General features: G+C 36.9%; 1 protein-coding gene across 2 annotated transcripts in view; it reads right to left on the bottom strand.

Annotated features, from left to right (window-relative positions):
• The window catches only part of EML4 (EMAP like 4), a 143,312-nt gene that overhangs the window by 27,907 nt on the left and 90,287 nt on the right, over window positions 1-25,118 (bottom strand). For both annotated transcript variants that reach the window (XM_088026405.1, XM_088026406.1), the window contains 10 exons: window positions 24,852-25,001; window positions 23,818-23,887; window positions 22,591-22,701; window positions 20,018-20,113; window positions 14,726-14,860; window positions 14,479-14,614; window positions 4,694-4,845; window positions 3,046-3,171; window positions 2,828-2,959; window positions 2,042-2,109 (listed from right to left, as the gene is read on the bottom strand). In XM_088026405.1, coding sequence (XP_087882531.1) covers window positions 2,042-2,109; window positions 2,828-2,959; window positions 3,046-3,171; window positions 4,694-4,845; window positions 14,479-14,614; window positions 14,726-14,860; window positions 20,018-20,113; window positions 22,591-22,701; window positions 23,818-23,887; window positions 24,852-25,001 — 1,176 coding nt within the window. The remainder of the gene's footprint in view (window positions 1-2,041; window positions 2,110-2,827; window positions 2,960-3,045; window positions 3,172-4,693; window positions 4,846-14,478; window positions 14,615-14,725; window positions 14,861-20,017; window positions 20,114-22,590; window positions 22,702-23,817; window positions 23,888-24,851; window positions 25,002-25,118) is intronic.

Here is a 25,118-nt window from a genome sequence, read left to right as displayed (position 1 = left end):
AATCTTAGAAAGTAACTTCAGTGAATTTAAATCAGGTAAATTTCTCCTTAAAAATTAGGGTTCTGTATATATTGTGTACATGTACGTGCACACACCCCCAGCTCCATTCATCAAATGAAGCAGTGTCTTAATGATTCAAATCCCTCTAGCCTTTGCACTCTATTCAGTGTTTAATTCCTTTGTATGTATAGTATGTGTTTCTAAAGTACATCAGCCAGTGATTTAACCTTCAAAGGTAAACTTTCCTTACAATATTTCTAAGTAATGCTAATAACACCATAAGCGCATGTCAAAGATTATTAATGGAGTAGTGGAAAGCGATCAGCTTTGGAACCATATGGAATCTGAGTTCAAATCCTAGCTCAATCACAAGTGATAAGCTCTATGGGTCTTGGTTTTCTGTCTGTGCGATGGAGATATCAATGAATATTTTGTTGCACTCTGGTGAAAGTTTAAAGAAATATATAAAAATAATTTAGTGTAAGGTCTTGACTTCAGCATTTGTGATATTTGTTCATCTGCCCAAAAAACAGATCTGACGTGAACTCATTTGTGGTTTTCTGGAAACGAGTTTAGTACTATAGTTCAGGTTATTTCTAATGTGCTTAACACTTTTTTGTAAAATAGAAAATAATTTCCTTCAAATCCTACAAAGTGACTTGCCGTACACCTGACTAAGCTGAAGTAATAATCTAATACCAACATGCATTTTGGAGAAATCTGAGATAGTATGGCTGTCTGTATTTGCGAGTTTTCACCAATTACTTTCCCTCCCTAGCAGCCTAATTCTAAAATTCAGTTCTTTCAGAATCAAATAGCATCTTTATTACACATCCATGTTTCAAAGTTTATCACTAGAGACCTGTTTTTCCATGATTTTTTTTTTTTTTTTAAGTAGGCTCCACACCCAGTGTGGAGTCCAACACAGGGCTTGAACTCACAACCCTGAGATCAAGACCTGTGCTGAGATCAAGAGTCGGACACCTAACTGACTGAGCCCCCAGGCACCCCTCCATGATTCTAGATTTTGTAGTGCTGTATAGGAAAAGGAATTTGAATGTTTTGACTTTCTAGAAGTGTTAATTTGTATCCAACAACCAAAGGGAAAAACGTGCTATAAAAAACTCCAAATGACTAAATTTAGAATTAAATGAAATGATTTGAAATTATCTGTCATATAAACAAAAGTGTTCACAATAGTTTCACCTCATTAGAAATCAGCATTCCACATTTTCAATGGGTTTAACTTTTGGAAATTTACTTCATATTTTTCTTCTGCCTCTTTAATAAAGAAATTAAGTTATTTATGGATGAAGGCTACTTCCTAGCAGAGGCAATAAAAAGGACTCAAAAATACAATAAATACATGTTACGTAATAACCTTAGAAAAGTACTATATGAGGTCGGTAAAGACAAGCAGTAACAATTTCGGGAAATATACTTTTATAATCTGTGTAACATTAAAAAAAGACAGGATGATAAAAACTACAGAATAAATAATTTATAAAAGCTCAACTGGGTTATTTCAGTTGCAGTTCCCTTCCCTAAAAGAAAATGAGGAGAGAAATTTTCTGACACCATATAAAATTCTTCCAAGGAGGGTCAAATCAGCTGAATTATCACCTTTTGAAGGAAGTCTATCCTGACCACTCTTATCTTTTGCAACTGCACCCCCTCCCAATCCCTCTTGCTCAATGCCCCACCCCCATGGCTTTTAACATTTTCTAATTTAGATAGTTATAATGTTTATATTTTTATCCCATCTCCACACAGACACTAAAATTTGGGCTCCACAGGGCAGGGATTTTTGTTTTGCACTCTGATGTCGCCTGAACGCCCACAGTACCGTCTAACAAATGGTAGGTGCTCAAGAATTACTGAATGATTGAATGAGGATACATAACAGATAAGAGCAACAAGCATATTCGTGTGCCACTTAAAAAGATTAATTCTCTAGATCAGACCGAGAACATTCCTGAATAATGATTAAACATCCCACCACTTCAGAGTACTCAGCTCACATTTCCCTTCAAGACCCTACCTGCCTGAGTGCGTTCCTATGGCCACCACTGTGCCACTTGGATGAAAATCTGCACAGTGTCCTGGTTCCTAGAAGAGAGACAGACAGCTGTTGGGGAGTACATGAGAAAGTCTCCCTAGATCTATGGGAATAGTGGCAAAAACATTTGAAAATAATTGGTTTCATATAAACATGGAATTCCGATCAACTTTATTGTAGCCAATGAAAAATACTACACTGATATGAGAGGAAAAAGAATTTCAGAGCAGGAAGGGGTATGTTGGCAAAGTGGTGAGGGTAAAGGACAGCCAGCTCGTGGCTAGGCAGTGGAACAATAAGGATAATAACAACAAACATGTATACAGTTCTTTAGTCTGCAAAGAACCTGTATACACCTTTGGGCTAGAAAAGGTGGATATCTGGGTGGGGTAGGGAGAAAATACAGTAAGAGATAACTTTAAAAGAAGATAGTAGTCTGTTAGTGAGCAGCGCTTACTGAATCCAACTGCACCACCACCAGAGGCCCAAACATTTCTTTAACAATTAATGCTCCATAAATATGTCAAATCTTTTTTTATCTACTGAAGCTGACAGAAAAATTGAGCTTTTGCCCTAATTTGCTTCTTTAGAGTGGGTTCATGTTATACTTTGTGACTAAACATTCTCCCCTTACCTCATCCCCTTTACTTAACTATATAAATACACTTGGTTTTAACCAATGCTGAGTCCCTTTTTCCTTCGCTGCTCCCAACTGCCATTTTAGGAAGTTTCTGTGGGAAGATTATGATCACATTTTGCTTTACTCACATCTACGAGCCTGGTCCATTCTAGCCTGTGTTCCACTGAGTTCCACATGCACACCTGTCTGTCCTGAGCACACGTCAAGAGCAAATCTTTGAAGGGATGTGTGGCAAGACCCCAAAGCTCATCTGTATGACCCTGAAAATGAAAATATACCCATTGTTATAAGAAACAGAGGGTATCCTCAAAAATATTCAGTTAATGGTTAAAATAATACATCTTACCTGCACTTCTATTTGGAATCCATCATTAAATGTTCCCCGTAAAATGAAATTTCGTGATGTGCCTACTAAAAATTGATCTGCCTTTCCTTCCGCTACAGCTCTGATTGTTCCATAATGATCAGGAACCTAAAAAATAAATTTATAAAGTCACCAGACACATAACAACATGTATTAATTACTACCTGAAGACTGCATTTATAGCTGTAAGCAATTATAGGGTAATAAATGACAGAACTCCAAATCTGAAAGTCACATGGTAATATTATACTAATGAGTTTATTTGTTCAATTACATTTTATTACAGAGAAGTTATCATGCACTATCATCAACATTCTTTGCTTTAGTCAATTTTAAATTTATATTTTATATGATTTCAAGAGTTGGGTTAGGTGTAGGGGAAAAAAGTTCTATTAGACTACATGAAAAATGTGGTCTGGTTTTGTTATTTACCAGTTATTTTATTTGAGGTACACCATCTAGCCTAAGACAAATTTATCTATAATATGGGGAAATAATAATATATATCCTACCTATTCTTGATTGTTGTAAGGAAGAAAATAAAAGAATAACACATGTGAAATTTGTTAACTAAAAAGCAATATATTGCGAAGTGTTACAACTGTCCTTCATAGGACTCCTTGGGAGATCACGCTCATTTAATGCACTACATGGTATACTCTCGGTGAATGGTGTATTAATAAGATAATAAGTCCAAGCAATGACTCTGAAATAATGCAATTCTTCTTTATGAAGGAGGACCCAAAGTGACTCCTAAAAGCACAAATAATTGAATTCCAAAGATAATCCAAATTGATGTTAGAAATGGCAAAGGGAGGAATAAAACAGATGGTGTAGCTTTTGATTACAAAGGATATGAGTTATCTGTGGAAAAAAAGAAATAGTAAAGGAAGTGGCATTTCCATTATGAACCTAAGTTTGTGATAAAGTGACTCTTTTGACTTCTTGTCTATCTTCTTGGAAATAAAACCCAACAGCAGTACTTTTGGGATCTTTTTTTAAGAAAAGATTGTCTGGAAAACGTGTTGAAAACACTAAGCACAAATTCAAAGTTTAAGTCACCAAAAAAACAGAAGCAATACTAAACTCTGAAATTTGCCCTTGCTTTGAGAAACACTGACCTATAGAATACTATTCTTAACCATTTCACTTCCAGAGACCTCAATTCAATTAGCAAACTTTCCCTGAGCACAGAATACTTGTCAGGTGTGGTAGATACTCTTGGTGCATGACATGAAGCGGACACATACACAGATAATTAGCGATTATCATTAAGTCTCTTGTTTAAAAGATTATTTTCAAGTTTTAAAATCAAACTGGTTATTTTTTATACCTTAGAGTTGGATACTGTATCTGGTGAATGTTTGCTGAATTTTAAGTCTGCATGGTTATATTTTTGGATCACTAAAAAAATAATCTCAGAAATAAAAACTAGTCTGCCCTATATATATATATGTATATTTTTACTCTTTCCAATTATTTTGTTTAATGAATACTCTTTTTATTTCTTTTTTTTTGAGAGAATGAAATGATAAAAATGTGTACCAATTTCCCAGGAAAGTGTGTTAACTTATTGTGGGATGAACACAAGCATTTAGAAGACTTAATATTTTAAAATTTTCATCCTTACCTCTATTTCTCTTTCAGGATTCAGATCATGATCCCATAGAATTATTTTTCTGTCTTTCCCTCCTCCAGTTAATAACATTCCATTTCTCATCTGACAAAGTGTGAACACACTGCCATCATGAGCTTTGATTTGTTTGCTGATCTGATAAACACCTAATAAGATGAGAGAAAAAATAAAAACACTGATATTTTCCATCACTCTAGTGTCTTTTTGGAAGAAAACTTTACAGAATAAAGAATCAAAAGTTCATCCTTTTGCATTTATGTTAATATTTAGTTACTCTGAAAACATTTCAAAATAATTCTTACAAAAGGATAAGCTGAAGTAGTGATAATTCCACAGACAACAGAGGATACATTAGCTTCAGAACTTACTATCTCTTATAATCATCCTACCTCGTAGGTAGGGTAGGTATTATTTTTCTGATTTTAGAGCTGAGGACACAGATGTATAGAACTGGCTTAACCAATACCACATAGCTAGTGACAAAGCCATGATGAGGACTCAAGTCCATTCAATGTTCTTTTAAGCTTCCCAAAAATCTTCATTTCCTGCTGAGGTAACAGCCATAATATTTAACATTTAATAACCAACGTTGGGACGCCTGGGAGGCTCACTTGGTTAAGCGTCTGCCTTCGGCTCAGGTCATGATCCCAGGGTCCTGGGATTGAGCCCAGGGTCAGGGTCCCTGCTCCATGGGGAGCCTGCTTCTCCCTCTGCCTGCCGCTCCCCTTCTGGCAAATAAAAAAAAAAAATAACCACTGCTGACGTGGAGGCCCTCTGCTCTGCCAAGGATTGCCCCTTTACTTGCTAAGAAACGGAGGACTGGGAATGGTACTGGGATGGAAGTGGGCACTAGCAGCCTGGAGCAGTGGCTTTTGACCAACTAGAGTAGTATTTTAAAAACCTGTTAGGTTGTACCAATGTGATGGCTGAATGATAGCCCAGGTTTCTTATCTTTTTTTTTTTTTTAAAGATTTTATTTATTTATTTGACAGAGAGAGACACGGCGAGAGCAGGAACACTAGCAGGGGGAGTGGGAGAGGGAGAAGCAGGCTTCCCGCTGAGCAGGGAGCCCAATGTGGGACTCGATCCCAGGACCCTGGGATCATGACCTGAGCCGAAGGCAGACGCTTAACGACTGAGCCACCCAGGCGCCCCCAGCTTTCTCATCTTATATGCCCATAGCATATAAGTACTTTACAAGTACCCAGGGAGGGACAAGGCAGGGCCATAAAAAAAATATCTTAAGTCCACGTGGAGATTAAAAAACAATTTACACACACACACACACAAATGACCACTGAACAACATGGGTTAGGTGTACCAACCCCTTGTGCAGTCAAGTATCTGTCTATAGCTTTTGAGTCCCCCAAAACTTAACTACTAATGGTCTACTCTTGACAGGAAGCCTTAATAATATCAATAGTCAATTAACACCTATTTTGTATGTTGTATGTATTACATACTATATTCTTCCAATAAAGCTAGAGAAATTATAATAAACAAAATCTTAAGAAGAGCACCTGGGTAGCTCAGTTGGTTAAGCTTTTCTGCCTTCAGCTCAGGTCATGATCTCAGGGTCCGTGGGTAGAGTCCCACATCAGGCTCCCCGCTCAGCAGGGAGTCCACCTCTTCTTCTCCCTCTGCCCCTCCCCCCTGCCCAGTACTGTCTTTCTCTCAAATAAAATCTTAAAAAATACATTTACAGTACTGTACTGTAAAAAAATCTGCACATAAGTGGACCCATGCAATTCAAACCCACCTTGTTCAAGGGTAGGCTATGTATGTATATATGTGTATATTATATATAATCAGATCCTTTTTCTTTATATTATTTATTTATTAAGTAGCCTCCACACCACATGGGGCTTAGACTCATGATCCCGAGATCAAGAGTCACATGCTCCACTGACAAAGCCAGCCAGGCACCCATCAGACCCTCTTTTTTCAGGGTGAGGGTAAGATTTTTTTTAAAAGATTTTATTTATTTATTTGACAGAGAGACACAGCGAGAGAGGGAACACAAGCGGGGGGAGTGGGAGAGAGAGAAGCAGGCTTCCTGCTGAGCAGGGAGCCCAATGTGGGGCTCAGGCTTGGGGCCCCTGGGATCACTGACCTGAGCTGAAGGCAGACACTTAGTGACTGAGCCACCCAAGAGCCCCTGAGGGTAAGATTTTAGTACTCAAACTATAACCACTTCATTTCCTGAGAACTACTTCTTTGGTATTCATGATACCTTAACTCAATGAACCTCTTTGTCTGGCTAGTGAGACCGGAAGAGCAAGAGTAAAAGCTCTTTGAAAGATACCCTATAGAATTAGTTACTAAGTTAAAAATGGGAAGGCAGCACCTTGTTTAAATATGGCCAAAGTTAAGTCAATAAGTAAATCTCATACCACTTGGAATAATGAAAAAAAATTACAGGTTTAAAATTATTCACTGAGAGAAATGGGTGAAAGTGGTTAAAAGGTATAGACTTCTAGTTATAAGATAAATAACTTCTTGGAATTTAATGTACAGCATGGTGACTACAGTTAACAATACTGTGTTATATATTTGAAAATTAAGCTGCTAAGAAAGTAGACCTGAAAGTTCTTATCAAAAGAGAAAAATCTATAACTGTGAGGTGATGGATATAAACAAAACTTACTGTGTTCATTTTGCAATATAAACATACATCAAATCAAATTATTATGTTATACATTTTAACATATGCCAGTTATATCTCAATGAAACTGAAAAAATTGTTCATTTTCTAAATTGTTCATCAACGGAAGAATGGATAAAATATGGTATGTTCATAATATGTAATATTATTCAGCCATTAAAACGAATGAGGTACTGATACATGCCACAACATGGATGAACCTTGAAAACACTAAGGTCCCAATAAAAGAAGCCAGTCACAAAGGACCATATATTGTATGATTCAATTTACGTGAAATGTCCAAAATAGGCAAATCCAGAGACCAAAAGTAGACAAATAGTTGCTAGAGGCTGAAGGGAGAGAGAAATGGGAAATGATTGCTAACAGGTCCAGTGTTTGTTTTTGGGGTGATAAAATGTTTGGAATTTAAGACAGTGGTGATGGGTGTATAACTCTGTGAATGTACTAAAAATCACTTAATTGTACATTTTAAAAGGGTGAGTTTTATGGTCTGTGAACTGCATCTCAATAAAGCTGTCATTGAGATAGTTCACTTTTACTTACCTATTTAAAGGATCTACCAGTGTATTTAAAAAATAAACTGCAATTTGTAGGGCTTTTGTATCCTTGAAAGAAGAATGCTACAGCTGACTAAAAATTACTCAGTGTCAGGGAGCTAGTGGTACAGATATTTAAGAGATGGGCAGGGAGAAAGGAAAGAAAGGGCTTGCCGGATTTGAAGGAGAACTTGCTCAAATCTGCAGAGCTGGGAGAACTCCAACAAACTTGCTATTCACATCAACTCCCTCAGCTCACATCACATTTATCACCTAAAAATACTTCAAACATTGAACACCACAACTGTGTCCAGTAAGACAGCCAGCCAATTATCAATCATGGCCCTGACGTGACCGAGAGGACATCTGAGAGGTGTGAACTTTTAAAGAGTATTGTTGGGCTGGGGGGTGTGGGGGTGTGGGGGGGAGGCCCAAAGACCTTACTTTCTAATTCATAGTCAGATTAACAAGAGAGTCTGAGTACCATGCAAGAAATTACAAAAGCAGAGATGTGGAATTTCATGGATCTCCATCAGAATGTAGAAAACTGCAACATAGTTTTTCTGTTTTAAATTCAGTCTTCCAGACATGACCACCTCATTAATCACTTAAGTCTTCCTAGAATGATGGAATGTTAGAAAATAAACGTGAGGAACAAATGCTTCATCAAGAATAAATATAACTAAGTAGTATCAGCTCCATGAGAGTTCTACTCTCAAACCTCCTACCCCGTAAGAGTTATTTCCTGAAGAGGACCTAATATTAATTGAGATAAAATTTGTGTTTCAAATTTAAACACATTACCAAAGTTCCCTTTAGATAGTATTTGCCAATATAACAAATTGTTGGTCAAAGATTTCTTTCTCATGGGCCTGTATTTCTGACATTCCAATTTAAGCCAAGTAATGTTTGAAATACCTACCAAGAAAAATAATTATCCTTGAATTTAAAAACCTACTGTATCTCCAGATGTAATCATGGCCAAGTCTATCCAAGCTTAATTGCAAATACCCCCTTTCTTCACATCTCTAACAGAAACAAAGTTTCCTTAAAAAGCAGTTTACCCTGACTTCAAATAAGGATAATTTGGAAGGCTTTCTGTGCCTGTTTACCTATGGAATTGAATATCAGGTAGACTTTGAAATTTATGTTATATTATCAGCAACTGGGCAAATGTGCTCACGCTGATTATTTGGAGAGTAGGTAAAATGGTGTTTCTTAGTTCCCTAAAGATTTAAGAATAATGGGGGCGCCTGGGTGGCTCAGTTGGTTAGGCGACTGCCTTCGGCTCAGGTCATGATCCTGGAGTCCCAGGATCGAGTCCTGCGTCAGACTCCCTGCTCAGCGAGGAGTCTGCTTCTCCCTCTGACCCTCTTCCCTCTCGTGCTCTCTCTCTCTCATTCTCTCTCTAATAAATAAATAAAATCTTTAAAAAAAAAGATTTAAGAATGGAAATTATCTTGTAATAGTCTCAACTTCCCCTCCCCTCACTTAAAACTTACGAATTATTTCATAAAAGAAAAATCTGAACTTTCTCATATAGGTAGGAAATAAGTACCTTGTACTCACATGATAAAAAGAAAATACGGAAACAACCTAAGCGTTGACTGGCAGATGAACTGATAAAGAAAATGTGGTGTAAAAAAAAAAAAAATGCAGTGTACACACATACACAATGGAATAAAAAAAAAGAAGGAAATCCTGCCATTTGTAACAACGTGGATGGACCTTGAGGGTATTATGCTAAGTGAAACAAGTCAGACACAGAAAGACAAATACTATATGATTTCACAAGTAAAATCTAAAAAAAAATGAACTAATAGAAACAGAACAGACTGGTGGTTGTCAGAGGTGGTGGTGGGGGAAATAGGTGACAATGGTCACAAGGTAGAAACATCCAGTTATAAGATGAATAAGTTCTGGGGATGTAATAATGTATAGCAATTAACAATACTATATTGTATATCTGAAAGATCCTGAGAGTAAGTCTTAAGAATTTGTGGTAATCGTTTGGCATATATACATATATCATTATGTTGTACACTTTACGAATCATTTATGAAATTAAACTTCTGCCATCTAAAAACGTCCCTTTATCAGACATGTTATCACAGTATTTTTGGTTGAAAAGGCTGCCAGCCACGGATACAGAAATACATATCAAGGAATATGCAAAATGGATCAGTCTACTGAAATTTTGGGCAAGAATTTAAAAATGGAAACTTTGAGTGTTCTGATCTAAGGTTATACATTTATTTCACTGCACTCATCAAACCCTTCCTCTAGTCCTTTCTCGAACGGAAACCCTCAAATGTAAAGGAAGAAACAAAATTTTTAGCAAGTTTGCCCATAATAGGATCAGTCCTGTCGCAGAGTACAATACAGTCTATTTCATGTGCCCAGCAGTTTATGAAGGTTAATTTCCTATTTCCTGTATGTTCATATGCAGATTTTCTTTGCACAAAGGCTAAGCCACAAGTTTTTTAGACAAAAACCCAAATAAAAACCTCTCCCTGCCTCCCACCTCAGCACATGTCAACAATTTAAGTCACTCTTTTGGTAGACAATGCTGTCCCTCACATTTCTAATACTGAGCAAATGAACCCAGGAAAAAGAAAACAGAGATAAATGGGAAAGGTAGTTGATAGTATCATTGTTCTTTCTTTTTTCTTAAGAATCCTCAATCCATTGCCATCCTTCTCATGAATTTTGAACCTAAACCAGGCAAAAGAAGCTAAAGAAAGCACAGCCAATGACTGAGATCAGGATCACTGGTAATACAATTTAAGGATTAATTTCTATCCAATTCACCCACGAAACTTAGAAATTCAGCTGCATGGATATGGAAAACACCACTGTAGTATATCTCCCCAAAAACATAGTATAAAAATCTGCACAATGGTAAGAAATCTACAAGTCTACAAATTCCACATTTTCATGAAAATAGTGCTTTCATCAGTACCACTCAACTTTTATTCCTACGCTAACATCCAAAGGTAAGATTAAAGTCATTTCCTTAACAAAAGGTTTAACAAATAATTTTCAAACAGCTAGTACCAAATGCCAGACACTGTTAGTCCTGGGAAAGTCTATTAGGTAAGACAGACGTGTAAATCAGGGCTTTCCTTCTGAGCAGAGAAACAAGGATTCCCTTATTCCTGAGTTATTGGTGGTGATTTCCACGGTCTGATGCAGAGACTCCAGGGAGACAAAGGGAAGTTGTTAAAGTTGTTTCAGTGTATTTAAGGTGAGGTGGATAAATAAGAGAAACCAGGGTGCACCGCTCTGCCATTCCCCAGGGGAAATGTCTCAGGAACCCCAGGTTGGTTCCCTGTCAATCTCCACCTCTTTTCTTGTGGATTCTCAAGAGTCTGATTGGTTTAGCTAGTTTTCTTTCTGCTGCTCCAACCTGTTGCTGTTGATAAAGAATCTCTCTCTGTTCCCAGCCCACTGATTTTAGAACAAGGTCTTTAATTTTTCTCTCATAACCTACTTTGAAGGAAGCATGGTACTCTGGATATTTTTTCAGCTTTATTTTTTTTAAACAGTAAAGAAAAATGGAGTTGAAAAAAGGCTATTTTCAGTGCCATTCCTCATTTTTTCATCTACCACAGAAAAGGGGAAAGCAGACTTGTGCATTTGGGTGCAAATGGGACTTGTCCTGGGATGGAGCCCCACATTGGCCTCCCTGCTCAGTGGCGAGCCTGCTTCTCCCTCTCCTTCTGCCGCTCCCCCTGCTTGTGCTCTCTCGTGCACGCTCTTTCTCTCAAATAAATAAATTCTTAAAAAAAAAAAATTCATCTATTTCTGAGGACAATCAATTTGAGGTAAAGCTAAAGAAATGCCAAGGCCCACTACGAGGGCTGGGAAGAGGGGCTGTAGTTAGAAAAAGAAGAAGGGGACCAAACTACGAGTTTATTCTTTTTCCCTCCTCTGTCCCATTTTATGACATGGACATGCATATTGCCTCACCGAAACCCCCAGACTCAGCCCGAGGGAGACTGAACCCTCTAGTCTTGCTATGCTGGGAAAAGGAGAGGAGAAAGGTAGGAAATGTGCCACAAATGTAGTAATTAGGATTATCATTCTTTATTACTATACTATAAATAACTACTAATCATCAGCTGTTAAGATCTTTGGAAACAGGCTTTTGAGAGTCAATAAGGATACTTTTAATCACTCATTGCTTAGAAAATAATACCTCTAAATTTATAGGGTTTTGGTTTTATTATTCATTTATTGTAATAAGTCCAATATCCATAGATAAGACAAAGGTTTCAGTGGGATCCCAATTCCAAGTAGAACTCTAAAGTAACAGAGTCTGATTATGTGATGCTTTACTACATTACTATTCTTTTACAATCCATTAAAATAAAAACTTCAATATAAGTCTTTAACAGAGTTGCCTTTACTGAGATCAGTGTCATCCTGCAAGACATTCCCCCACCCCACCCCCCATTTACTCACATAAGGTATCTCAGCTCCTAAGGCTCCAGTCTCAGAATAAAATGGAGGCTCTTGCTCTTTTTCAAGGATAATTCTTCCTCATATGCCCAATCCAGGTATTCTCATCTCCCTCTTTTTAGTCTTTTCTTCTTTACTGGCAATTCCCATTTTACTTTCAGGTTTTAGGCAACCTTAAAAAGACGACTGACTCTAGTAACTCTCTACTTCCCATTCCATTTTCATCTTGGATTCTCAAAATTTTCCATTTTGAGACTGGCTGCTCTATACTTAGGTGTTCAGGGGCTTTAATGGTCTATTGATATTGCAAACTACTAATGGACAGTTCTTGGTTTTTATTCCTGACTTCTCTATAAGAGCACTGATAATCCTAGAAACTCTCTCCTCCCTTCTTCAGGGGCATTAAATAAAGAGTTCTATCTTGTTAACTTTTTTCATTTATTTATTTTAAAAGATTTTATTTATTTGAGAGCGAGAGCACGGGGGGGAGGGGGAGCGGTAGGGAGGGAGAAGCAGAGTCCCTGCTGAGCAGAGAGCCCGATGCGGGGCTCAATCCCAGGACACCAGGATCATGACCTGAGCCGAAAGCAGTCAGCTTAACCAACTGAGCTACCCAGGTGCCCCAACTTTTTTCTTTTAAAATTTCACTTCTGTAATCCTTGCAGGGTCTTTTCTGGTTATCTAACTGGGGGATAAAGGACCCTTGGCCTCATAAGTCCTCTTCTATGGTGAGCTCAACAACCAGTTTTAAGGATTCTTGTGTATAACTAAAAAAAATCTGTATCTTAATCCCTAAATTATCAATTACTTAGTATATATTAAACTGATAGTAGGAATTACAAACTGTTTTTTAAAATCAAATTTCCTGGGGCACCTGGGTGGCTCAGTTGGTTAAGTGGCTGCCTTCAGCTCAGGTCATGATCCCAGGGTCTTGGGATGGAGCCCCACATTGGGCTCCCTGCTCAGCAGGGAGCCTGCTTCTCCCTCTCCTGCTCACCCTCCTTGTGCTGTCAAATAAATAACATCTTAAAAAAAATAAAATAAAATTTCTTTCAAATTGGCTACCTCTTACCTCTGTTAACTTTTACATGACAAACTGATTCACATTATCTTGGATGCCTCACATTCACATCCATCCTTCTGCCTTTGCTTGCACTGTTTCTCTAAACTGGGATCAAGTTTCTGCATCTTTTGTAGTCTTGTACATTCATTATGGTGTAGCTTAAATACCATTTCTTTTGTGAAGGCTACACAAAACACTAACGATCAGGATAATTTCTCTTTTAACCTTTATACTATTTAAATTAACATATCTATATCATCTCTAATTACTTTGAATTAAACCTCCTAAAAGGAAAGGTTGAATATAGTCAAATGTAGGTTATATACGTTCAGTGAATAACTGTAAAGAATTTAATTTTAAAAAACAGATTATCATGAAAAACCTTAAAAACCAGAGTCATTTTGAGGAGTAAGAGCCAGCCTGCAACAGCAGGATGTGTGCATTAAAAGTGAGGACTTTAGAACCGCCATCTTCCAGTAATTTGCCAAAATGACCAACACAAAGGGAAAGAGGAGAGGTACCCGCTATATGTTCTCTAGACCTTTTAGAAAACATGGAGTTGTTCCTTTGGCCACATACATGCGAATCTATAAGAAAGGTGATATTGTGGACATCAAGGGAATGGGCACTGTTCAAAAAGGAATGCCCCACAAATGTTACCATGGCAAAACTGGAAGAGTCTACAATGTTACTCAGCATGCTGTTGGCATTGTTGTAAACAAACAAGTTAAGGGCAAGATTCTTGCCAAGAGAATTAATGTACGCATTGAGCATATTAAACACTCAAAGAGCCGAGACAGCTTCCTAAAGCGTGTGAAGGAAAATGATCAGAAAAAGAAGGAAGCCAAAGAGAAAGGTACTTGGGTTCAACTGAAGCGCCAGCCTGCCCCACCCAGAGAAGCACACTTTGTGAGAACTAATGGAAAGGAGCCTGAACTGCTGGAACCCATTCCCTATGAATTCATGGCATGATAAATGTAAAGAAAATAAAAGACCTCAAGACTAAAAAAAAAAAAAAAAAAGTGAGGACTTTAATGTGAGAACACTGTACCTTTAGGCCCTTTCCCAGGGGTGGGTTCTACAGTAGTTTTGCTCCATATAAGTATGACTCCACCTGAGTCGCCAGTAAGAACATCTCCATTCCCCAAGAATGCTAAACACTGCACAAATTTTGGTTTTTCATATTTCTACAATGAAACAAAGAGAATTTTCAGTTTTCCCTTTGGCATGATGTTTGTTTACTCAACAATTAAAAAATCAAAAGTTTTATAATGAAGTTATAACATTCTGATCCTTACCCCAAAAATTCCCTGTTTTCTTGTTAGTGAATTGCCACTCCAGGTCCAGAAAAAGATATGAGATTTACCACATGTTATTATGGTATTTGCATCTGTTGGATGGAACTCCACAGCCAAAACAACTTCATTTGTTGTCTGTGGATAGAGAAAGAAAGCCTTAGATGAATGTATATCCTTATCTCCATAAGTACCAAGTATAGCTACTGACAATCAAAGACTGGGAAACATTTTGAGAAAATGCCTTTTCTTCAAAGATCAATTTTCCTGAAAAATTTTAATAGATTTTTAGAATGATTTAAATTTGATATCCTCATACTACTGTATCATCTTTTATGCTATTTACATATAATAACTCTGCACTAGTAAGACATATGAATTAGTTTTAGATTCTTTTAATTTCTTACACATTCAGGTGAAAGTACACTAAAACTAGCAAATGCAAGAGCCATGTACATTCTATCATAAAGACAGACTCTCATTTTGATGGAAAAAAAAACCTCTTATCTTTCTTGGTACTATGGACCAAGAAAATATTACTGATTGAGAGATTCATCATCAGGCTGAGGGCTTAAAAAGTAGATATAGAATGATCACTCTACTGATACCTACAGAAATGAAAAAAACCAAAAACCAAAAAATGAAGATGTTTTATGCTCTTTCCTCAAAAAAAATCTAGAAGGACAGGAGTTAAGTTTAAAAGAACTAGAGTGAGACTGTGGAAGAAAAAGGCATGAGAGTCACAAAAGAATTACAAATACAGCTTTTTCACTGAAATTACTGAATTGAGGATATTTTTATTTATTTTATTTTATTTTTTTAAAGATTTTATTTATTTGACAGAGACAGCGAGAGGGAACACAAACAGGGGGAGTGGGAGAGGGAGAAGCAGGCTTCCGCGGAGCAGGGAGCCCAAAGTGGGGCTCGATCCCAGGACCCTGGGATCATGACCTGAGCCGAAGGCAGACGCTTAACGACTGAGCCACCCAGGCGCCCCCTGAATTGAGGATATTTTTAAAACAGCATATTTCTATGTATTCAGTAAATCACAACTGAATTATCAAATGTTTTATGGCAAAAGCACCTATTCAAACTTGACAGTGAGGTAAAAAATACATGCTTGTACAGCTCTTTATTGTTAGCTGTTGTTTACTTGCAGGGTGAATATTAATATCCATTTTTTAGAAAGATTTATTTATTTTAGAGAGACAAAGTGCACAAGTGCACACACAGGTGGGGGGAAGGGCAGGAGGATAGAATCTTCAAGCAGACTCCAACATGGGGCTCCATCCCATGACCCATGAGATCATGACCTGAGCAAAAACCAAGAGTCGAACACTTAACTGACTGAGCCACCCAGGTACCCCATTAATGTCCATTTTTTAACTTAGGTAAGAACTTCATGTCTATGAAAGCATTTCTTTTTTGCAAATCAACATGATAATGTTATGAACAAAGTGAGTTAAACATAGTACATTTTATGTTTTTTAAAGTAGGCTCCATGTTGGGCAGGGCTCGAACTCACGACCCTGAGATCAAAACCTGAGCTGAGGGCGCCTGGGTGGCTCAGTTGGTTAAGCGACTGCCTTCGGCTCAGGTCATGATCCTGGAGTCCCGGGATTGAGTCCCACATCGGGCTCCCTGCTCGGCAGGGAGTCTGCTTCTCCCTCTGACACTCTTCCCTCTCGTGCTATCTCTCATTCTCTCTCTCTCGAATAAATAAATAAAATATCTTTAAAACAAACAAAAAAAACAAAACAAAACCTGAGCTGAGATCAAAAGTCAGATGCTTAACCGACTGAGCCACCTAGAACCCCTATGTTTTATGTTCTTATACCAATAAAATGAACAATGAAAAAACTGATCTAAATTTAGAAATTTTCCTATGACTCCAATATTTCTGCCAATTTTACATTTCTACTAACATTTGAATTTGAGGGCCTTATACAGGCACACATATAAAACCCAAACAATCTAATATGAATGCTTTTTCCCCTTAACTAGAATTCAGGTTATAAGATGAGGGAAAAGGGCAGTACCTTTTCTTGCTATGTAATTCTCCATAATGATTATATATACGTAGCAAGTCAAAAGTAAATTTTAAAGATAATGTTAATAACAAAACAAAAATTAGTCCTCTCTCTTCTAGAGATGACTTTTTTTTTTAAAAGTAATCTTATGCCCAATGTGGGGCTTGAACTCATGACCCTGAGATCAAGAGTCACATGCTCTCCCAACTGAATCAGCCAGGCACCCTGATGCTACCTTTTAAAAATTGAACAGTCCCTCGTTTTCACTTGGACAAAAATCCAAACTACTTGACAGTTGAATCTTATGCCAAATGGATTGAGGGTTATAAAACTAACTACAAATACTTCCAGTATACAAACCCATAATGCTAGTGTTAAGACATTCAATACATAACTTGAAGTAACCTATGAAATTAAATCACTTTGAGTATAAGTGTAGTCTTACAGGATATTTTACTTTTTTTTTCTTTGAAAGATTTTATTTATTTGACAGAGAGATAGATAGTGTCAGAGAACACAAGGCGCGGGGCGGGGGTGGCAGAGATAAGAGGGAGAAGTAGGCTCCCCGCTGAGCAGAGAGCCTGATATAGAGCTCGATCCCAGGACCCTGGGATCATGACCTGAGCAGAAGGCAGACACTTAACCGACTGAGCCACCCAGGTGACCCCAGGATATTTTATGTTAATTTTTATCGGTTTTTATTATACATACAGAAAAGTACTCAAATCCTAAGTACATAGCTTGATAAATTTTCACAAACTGAACACATTTCTGTACAGCATCTAGAACAAGAAAAAGAACATTTCTAACATCCCAGAAATAACTTAGATACCTTTTCTAGACACTATCCCCTACGTCTGCTCAAGTAACCATGATCCTGATTTGTAGCAGCATAGATTACTTTGTTTTATTTAACTGGAATCATATAGAATGTACCCCTTTGTGTCTGACCCCATTTTATCTACATTTGTGAGATTCACTTCATACTGGTGCATATATTGTAAACTGTTCATTCTCACTGCTGTATTGTATTCCTTTGTATGTAAAGACCACATTATTGATTTATCCATTCTCCTACTGATTGGCATTTGGGTAACTTCCTTTTTTTGGCTACCATTATTTTTGATTAGTTGTCTTTCGGTCCACACATGGATATACTTCTGTTGGGTTTATATCTAAGAGTGGAACAGGACGGTAGAGGGTATGCACATCTGTATGTTCAACTTTAGAAGGTAATGTCGAACAGTTTTCCAAAAATGGCTGTGCCAATTTCTATGTTCAACATACAGCAGTGTATGAGAGTTCCAGTTACTTCACACCCTCATAAACCTTGTTATTTTTGTCTACTCTTATCCCTTCATACTTCTACACATACTCAGCTTGTCAACTTCCATGAAAACCATGCTGGGATTTTGACTATGTTGAAAGTACAGAATAATATGCAGAGAAGTAATATCTTTATAATATTTTCTTCTATCCATGATTATTGTATATTCCTCCATTTATTTAGGTCTTCTTAATTTCTGTCAATAAGGTTCTGAAGTTGCCTTACTAAATTTTAAACTTATATAAATTAACTAGGTATGTACCAACTCCCCAAATTTCTGTGACTTAAGCAGAAATAGAGCTCACCTACAGTGGAAGAGAATAAGGTCAACATACAGGAAAAGGAGGAGAGAGAAGAGAACAGTGATCCAGTGCCTGAATCAAGTCATTCCGGAGACAAAATTCCCCTCTGACCTTTTCTAGATGTGTTCTTTTTCTCCCTAACCATGAATCAATACATTCTCTTTATCTTTCAGTTGTTTTGCAGTCACTTGCACTGGAAAGAACTCTAATACAGACATCTGAGATACAGTGCTTAAGGAACTTCATTGTGACAAGCAAGGGGAAAAGAGTTTCTCGCTTTCGCAAGTAGGTGGAATATGGTGGGAGGCAAAACTGGTTGAGGGCTGAGGAAGATGACTACTGCAGAATGGGACATGTTGATTTTGACTTGCAGGACAGGACATTCAAATAAAGATGCCTAGCAGGCAACAAGAAATATAGGTGTGCTAGAGAGAGATCTGGGTTAGAGTTAATTGATATGGGACAGAGCAGACAGTAACTAAGGCCATAAGAGCACATGATACCAGTGGAGGACATGGGATATAACTGAAGAATACCAACATTTAAGGTCCTGGAAAGGAGAACAAAGAGTGGTCAGAAGGAGGAAAACCACAAGACTTCATCTGGTAGCCTTTACTACAAAGGATCAAAATTCACCCGTTTCACTTTGGTATAATGTCCCCATGTTTCAGTGTTAAATTACTTTGAATGATGGCTGAAAGACAATCTATAACCTCATTTATGTTTTTCAAGGTTTGAGGTTTCCTGACACGTCATATTCTTTTCAAGTACAATCAATCTACTCTTTCAAAAGATTAACTTACACTATTTAAAAGAATCTCTTTTTGACCAACAAGCTGAAAGCTTGAAGCTTATATCAAACAAAACTGCTGAGAGAGAGTGCGCACAACTGAAGAGGAATGTGATGTTATTTAAGAGTACAGCAAATATGTCACAGGCTTTTTATAGTCATCCTGTCACTCTGAATCCCTCTGAAAGCCTTTCAGAGGGAGGCCATTGCCATCCATATGAACACAGTTGCAATGTTAACCTTATATTCTTCTCTTACAAGTTATACACACAAAGGAATCAACCCTATTCTACAACAATTATAAATGCTGTAGCATTTTATGTAATAATCCCATACATGTAATTAAGACCAAAAAACTTATCATTACATATGCTTTTTGGTTATGTCCATTATATTCCTAGAATGAATTTTTCCTTTAGATTTTTAAACTTTAAAGATTGAATGAAGTAACAAATTTTGTTAAAGAAGAAACCAGGTAGAGTATTCAGATTTAATTTTGAGATGAGATAACCATCCACTTTGGCATTTCAGTAGCACAATGTGTCTGAAATATCACTGGAATTTGGCTGAAGGTGCTTGACTATGTTATCTTAAGAATACTTTAAGAATTGACCTCAGGATCTACAGATACTATCACAGAAATTACAGACTATAAATAGGTGTTGTTTAAAAAAAATAAATGGTAGGTATTCTCAATATCATAAGAATAATGGCAAATCAATAAATCTAATGAATATGGCCAGTTGGTATGCTCTTGCAACTTAAGGATATGCAATATACTTCCAAGGATCTGCAAAACAAATAATGTATTCTGAAAAATAATAATTAAAACTTCTTTTGATTTACCTTTATTTCTGCTCCTTTTGATTTTTTCTGCCAATCCCACACAGTAAGCATATGCTCATTGGAGTCATCAATAACACATAAATGAACACCTGAATCCTAAAGAAAAATCAATTAAAGGCATTTAAAAATTTGCAGTTAAAGTTGACTTTCTAAGAAGAAATACCATATTATTAAAACTGCCAACATTAAGATAATCCCAAATCCTTGGGGCGCCTGGGTGGCTCAGTTGTTAAGCATCTGCCTTCGGCTCAGGTCATGATCCCAGGATCCTGGGATCGAGCCCCGCATTGGACTCCCTGCTTGGCCGGAAGCCTGCTTCTCCCTCTCCCGCTCCCCCTGCTTGTGTTCCCTCTCTCGCTGTATCTCTCTCTGTCAAATAAATAAATAAAATCTTAAAAAAAAAAAAAAGATAATCCCAAATCCTTTAAACTCACAGCTCCTTGAAAGAAAATGATTATCCTATTTTCCTGACTGTATTTTCTTCAGAAATATAATGAAGATTCATTTAAAAATATTTTCTATTTTTAATTCTTTCCCCCCAGGTTAATTTCCACTTGCTATCTAGTTACTTCTGTTATTCAGATAGCAATATAGTTTTCCATGACATACCTGACTTACCTTAACACGGATAAATGAGATAAATAAAACAAATTTTCTATTTTCCTTTAAAAAAATTTTTTAAAAGATTTATTTGAGAGAGAGAAAGTAAACATGGATAGGGAGGGGCCAAGGGAAATGGAGAGAGAGAATCTCAAGCAGATTCACCACTCAGGTGTGGAGCCTGACGCAGGGCCTGATCTCACGGTCCTGAGATCATGATCTGAGCTGAATTAAGAGTCAAACACTTAACTGAGCCACCCAGGCAACCCTCTTTTCTATTTTTCTGAAACCATTTTCATTCACATAATTTAAGTCTCCCAGTCTAAGAAAAAAAATACTAAAAATCTGTTTTCCAGTATCATTTGCAGTATATGCCTAATGACATATATGGGAGAAAGAAATACTGTGGTGAAAAGAGGTACTAAGGAAGGGGAGAGCTTATTACTCTCTTCTCTTTACCATTTTTTAGCCTATAGTAAAACAATTACCTAAACTAGGAAAAGTTAGAGTGAGGCAATCCAGGAGAGTCTTCACACTGTAACAATGGTATCAACAAGATGACAACAGTTCCTGCTACAGAAATTTAAGGGTAAGAAAGGTAGTGAAAAACCTTCTGTCCACTCACCACCTTTTGTAAATGCCTTTCTCACAATTCTTGTCTCACTGGACCTCTGGACATTCAGTACCTTCAAAGATAGCAAAGTTCCTATGTCTACCCAAATTTATCTTTCAGTTCTAAAAATGTCCCTTACACCTCCATGTCCCACAAAACTCCCATAATCCATAATAAACCTGCTGATAGCTAGGAACTGAAGAGGTAATATGAACACATACATATATTCTACTTTTTTTTTTTAAAGATTTTATTTATTTATTTGACAGAGAGAGCGAGAGCGGAACACAAGCAGGGGCAATGGGAGAGGGAGAAGCAGGCTTCCCGCTGAGTAGGGAGCCCGATGTGGGGCTCGATCCCAGGACCCTGGGATCATGACCTGAGCCGAACGCAGACACTTAACTACTGAGCCACCCAGGCGCCCCTGAATATATACATATATTCTAAAGTATGAGTGAGCCCCACTAAAATCTGGAGGGGTGTTTGTATTTGAAATTTAAAATCATGGATCCTAAAATGTAGATCTCCTGTATACTCTATAATAATTGTATATAATTCAAGAAAAAATAGAATGTTTCAATGGGTAATATCCTTGTTTTATTTTCCCCTCAGAATAAAGCCTCAAAGTTTAGATAAGATTGCTAGATACTGAATTTTAAACTCATGTTGTCACCAATTCAGAACCAAGATAATTCATGATTTTAGTAAGTACAAAGGTCTGGGCTTTTTTTTTTAAGATTTTATTTATTTGAGAGAGAGAGAGAATGAGAGAGCATGAGAGGGGGGAGGGTCCGAGGGAGAAGCAGACTCCCTGCTGAGCAGGGAGCCTGTTGCAGGACTCGATCCCCGGACTCCAGGATCATGACCTGAGCCGAAGGCAGTCGCTCAACCAACTGAGCCACCCACGCACCCCACAAAGGTCTGATTATTTCATTTGTTCCAACATGACATCAAGAAAAGTCAATATTTGTGCAGAACTGGCCAACTTTCAGGTCTGTGAATTTTCTAAATAAAATAGGTTTCCATGATTCAAGCTGAAGCAAAAAAGCACATCCTACTGCTTATTTCAATTATACCATGCTATCTATATATTCCTCTAACCATTTCCTGCTACTACAGGAATCCTATTTCATAATAGGATTCAGAACAAAAGTATAATTAGGTATAAAAACCTGTATCCCATTTAAACCAAAGTACTTTAGTACCTAGGTTAAAATGCTGTCCATTGCTAAGCAATAGCTAACAATTGAGAGCTAGCACTTTCTATGAACACACACACACACACACACACACAACTGAGCTTATCTTCTTTTCTGTTTCTTTATGCAGCTTGCTCACTTCTTTAAAAATTGTTACTTACTGCTTTTGAAAAATCCAGGCATCCTACTCCACGCTCAAAGGTCCCAAGTCCAATAATCTGCAGCGTGGATAAACTAACTGAATCCCACACTCTGACATGGGGTTGCAGGGGCTGCAAAAACAAGGGGAAAAACACAAGCTAGCAAGACTAACTGGTATTCAGGTGGATGCAAATAAATACTGTTACCACACAGAACTGTCTGCCATATTTAAAAAGCAGTGGGGATGGATAAACATCTAATATAAAATAGCTACTACATTAGACATGACTCCAAAGATTCTTGAGTAGGTATTTTCTTCTCATACTACGAAAACAGGAAAACAACAAGTGATAATAGTAGCTGCAAATGATTTAGTATTTACTATGTCATATTCTATTCTAAGTACAGGTATTAATTAATTTAATCCTCATAATCCCATGAACTATGTACTATAATAATCACCATTTAACAGATGAGGAAACAGAGATACAGAGATTTGAATAACTTGCCCCAAGTTATACAGTCATTAAAAGGCAGAGTTAGAATTCTAACCCAGGCAAATTTGCTCTGGATACTCTGCTTTTAACATTACCTTCATTCCTGGGAAAATAATACTTTTTTTTTCTAATCAGTGTCCAATAAATTGCTAAACAGTTCTTAGATAGAATTTGAAACTGTTAGGGGCCTTAGAAGTCATCCAATATAACCATTCCAACTACTTTTCTTTAAATAAACTCAAGCCAGAGAATGTCATGGGTACAATCAGACACATGTTAATCAGTCATCAATAATACTGTTGATCCTTACAAGTAAGGGATTTATTAGGTAAACCAAGTTAATAATATTGAGTAGGAACTGAAAATTTTAAAGTGTTATCAGTTCTAGTCATATATAAAATCAAGAGGTCCATCAATGTAGTGAAACTGTAGTATCTTCTGGCAAACACTGATAAGTTATGCTATGTTAAAAAAAAAAAGGTAACAAGCTTATGAGTCCTCCCAATTTTACAAGTAAATAGTTTCCTTAGGGAGAACATTTATTTTTAGAGAAAAATATTTAAGTAGTATGATTCTCTTTTGTTTTCTGGAATGTTCTTACATTCTGCTATATTTTTTCCCTGCTTATACTAAAAATCCCTTAGTTGCCATTTAAAAGAATAAAATAAACAAGCCATGGTTAAAATTACAATCGATTCCATTCTGATGGCAATGTCATTGGTACAGCATGCAGAACACTATGCCACTCACCCTTCCATCTTTATCCACTCCAGCTATCTGTCCAGTTGCAATCCTAATTTTGTCAGGATGTATAGCAAGGCTAAAAAACAGTATTAACAACAATTTTAAATATGGGAAACATGTGAAACAGCCGAAATATGCCTTAGTAACAACATCTGTCAAACATTTTTCAGTTTTTTATCATTAAAAAATTCTCGGGACTTATCTGCTTTATTTTCTTTAGCAAATCAAACAAACATCAAGCATCTAAGTTTTGGCCATACTTTTTCTTTCTTTGCTAAACTAAAATAGACAAATTAATGGAACACCAAATTCACAACTGTGATAGGATAAGTTAAACTGTCTTCATCTGTTCAAGTTCCTTTCTAGTCCTGCACATGCGCATGCATAGTCAGATGGTTTTATCATACTGAAGATGTGGTATTGCACTGTGCAAATGTCATCTATGACAATGTCAGCATTTTCCCTGTTTGCTATATAAAATAGCAATTACTGCATATTATTGACTGAACAGCTCTTCTAATAGTTCTGCTTTTCTACAAAGGAACACAGTGAACATCCTCACACATAGCACCTCCACAAACTTTTAATTAGTTCTTCATGCTGAAATCTTCTAAGTCAAACTTGGGGCAAGAAATTCTTAAGTAAAAAATGCAAATAGGGCAGCATATGTGCCCACATTTCTCATGTTAAACCTGAGTGATGAGCAAAATTTTTAAAAAGATGTCTTTCCTGCCTATATCTAGACTCTTGTCTACATCTTGCAACCAAGGGGTAAGCTCAAAATATTTTGTTCTTAGTATGTATGGCTCATTACTTTCCAGAAGATTATCAATTAAATTGTCAGAAGAAATAAAAATGCTTTAAAAGTTACACTAGAACTACCCCATATTAAAATGCCACTTTTTAAAATATATTCTACAGAATGACCATAATATCCTTAACATCTGAGAGCTCTCCACAAGAAACCATTTCTGAAAAAACCCAAATTAAAAAGAAGAGCAAAAATGACAAAGAAAAAAAAAGTGTTCAATGATACCAACCATTTCACACAATCTGTGTGACCCAGGTAGTGTCTCTGAGTTCTCTCCTCATAATTAAATAGTACTACTACTGATGCTATGAAATACACTATTTCTCCGGTAGGAAGAAGGTAAACATTAGCGCGACAGTCCTTTCCTCGATAACCGTATCTTAAACACAAAAGTCAAGGTTTTTAAATAACACAATTTTTAAGGTGTAAACTAACAAGTTTTTCATGGATACCTAAGGGAATGAGGAAGGTATAAAGAAAACAGGAATGCATCAAA

The sequence above is a fragment of the Eumetopias jubatus genome, unplaced genomic scaffold (genome assembly GCF_037043125.1).
Source record: "Eumetopias jubatus isolate StellerSeaLion01/CBP00866 unplaced genomic scaffold, mEumJub1_p1.0 scaffold_9, whole genome shotgun sequence".
Classification (NCBI taxonomy): Eukaryota; Metazoa; Chordata; class Mammalia; order Carnivora; family Otariidae; genus Eumetopias; species Eumetopias jubatus.
The sequence above is the reverse complement of the archived record's forward strand: the minus strand, read 5'-3'. Positions and strand labels throughout refer to the sequence as shown.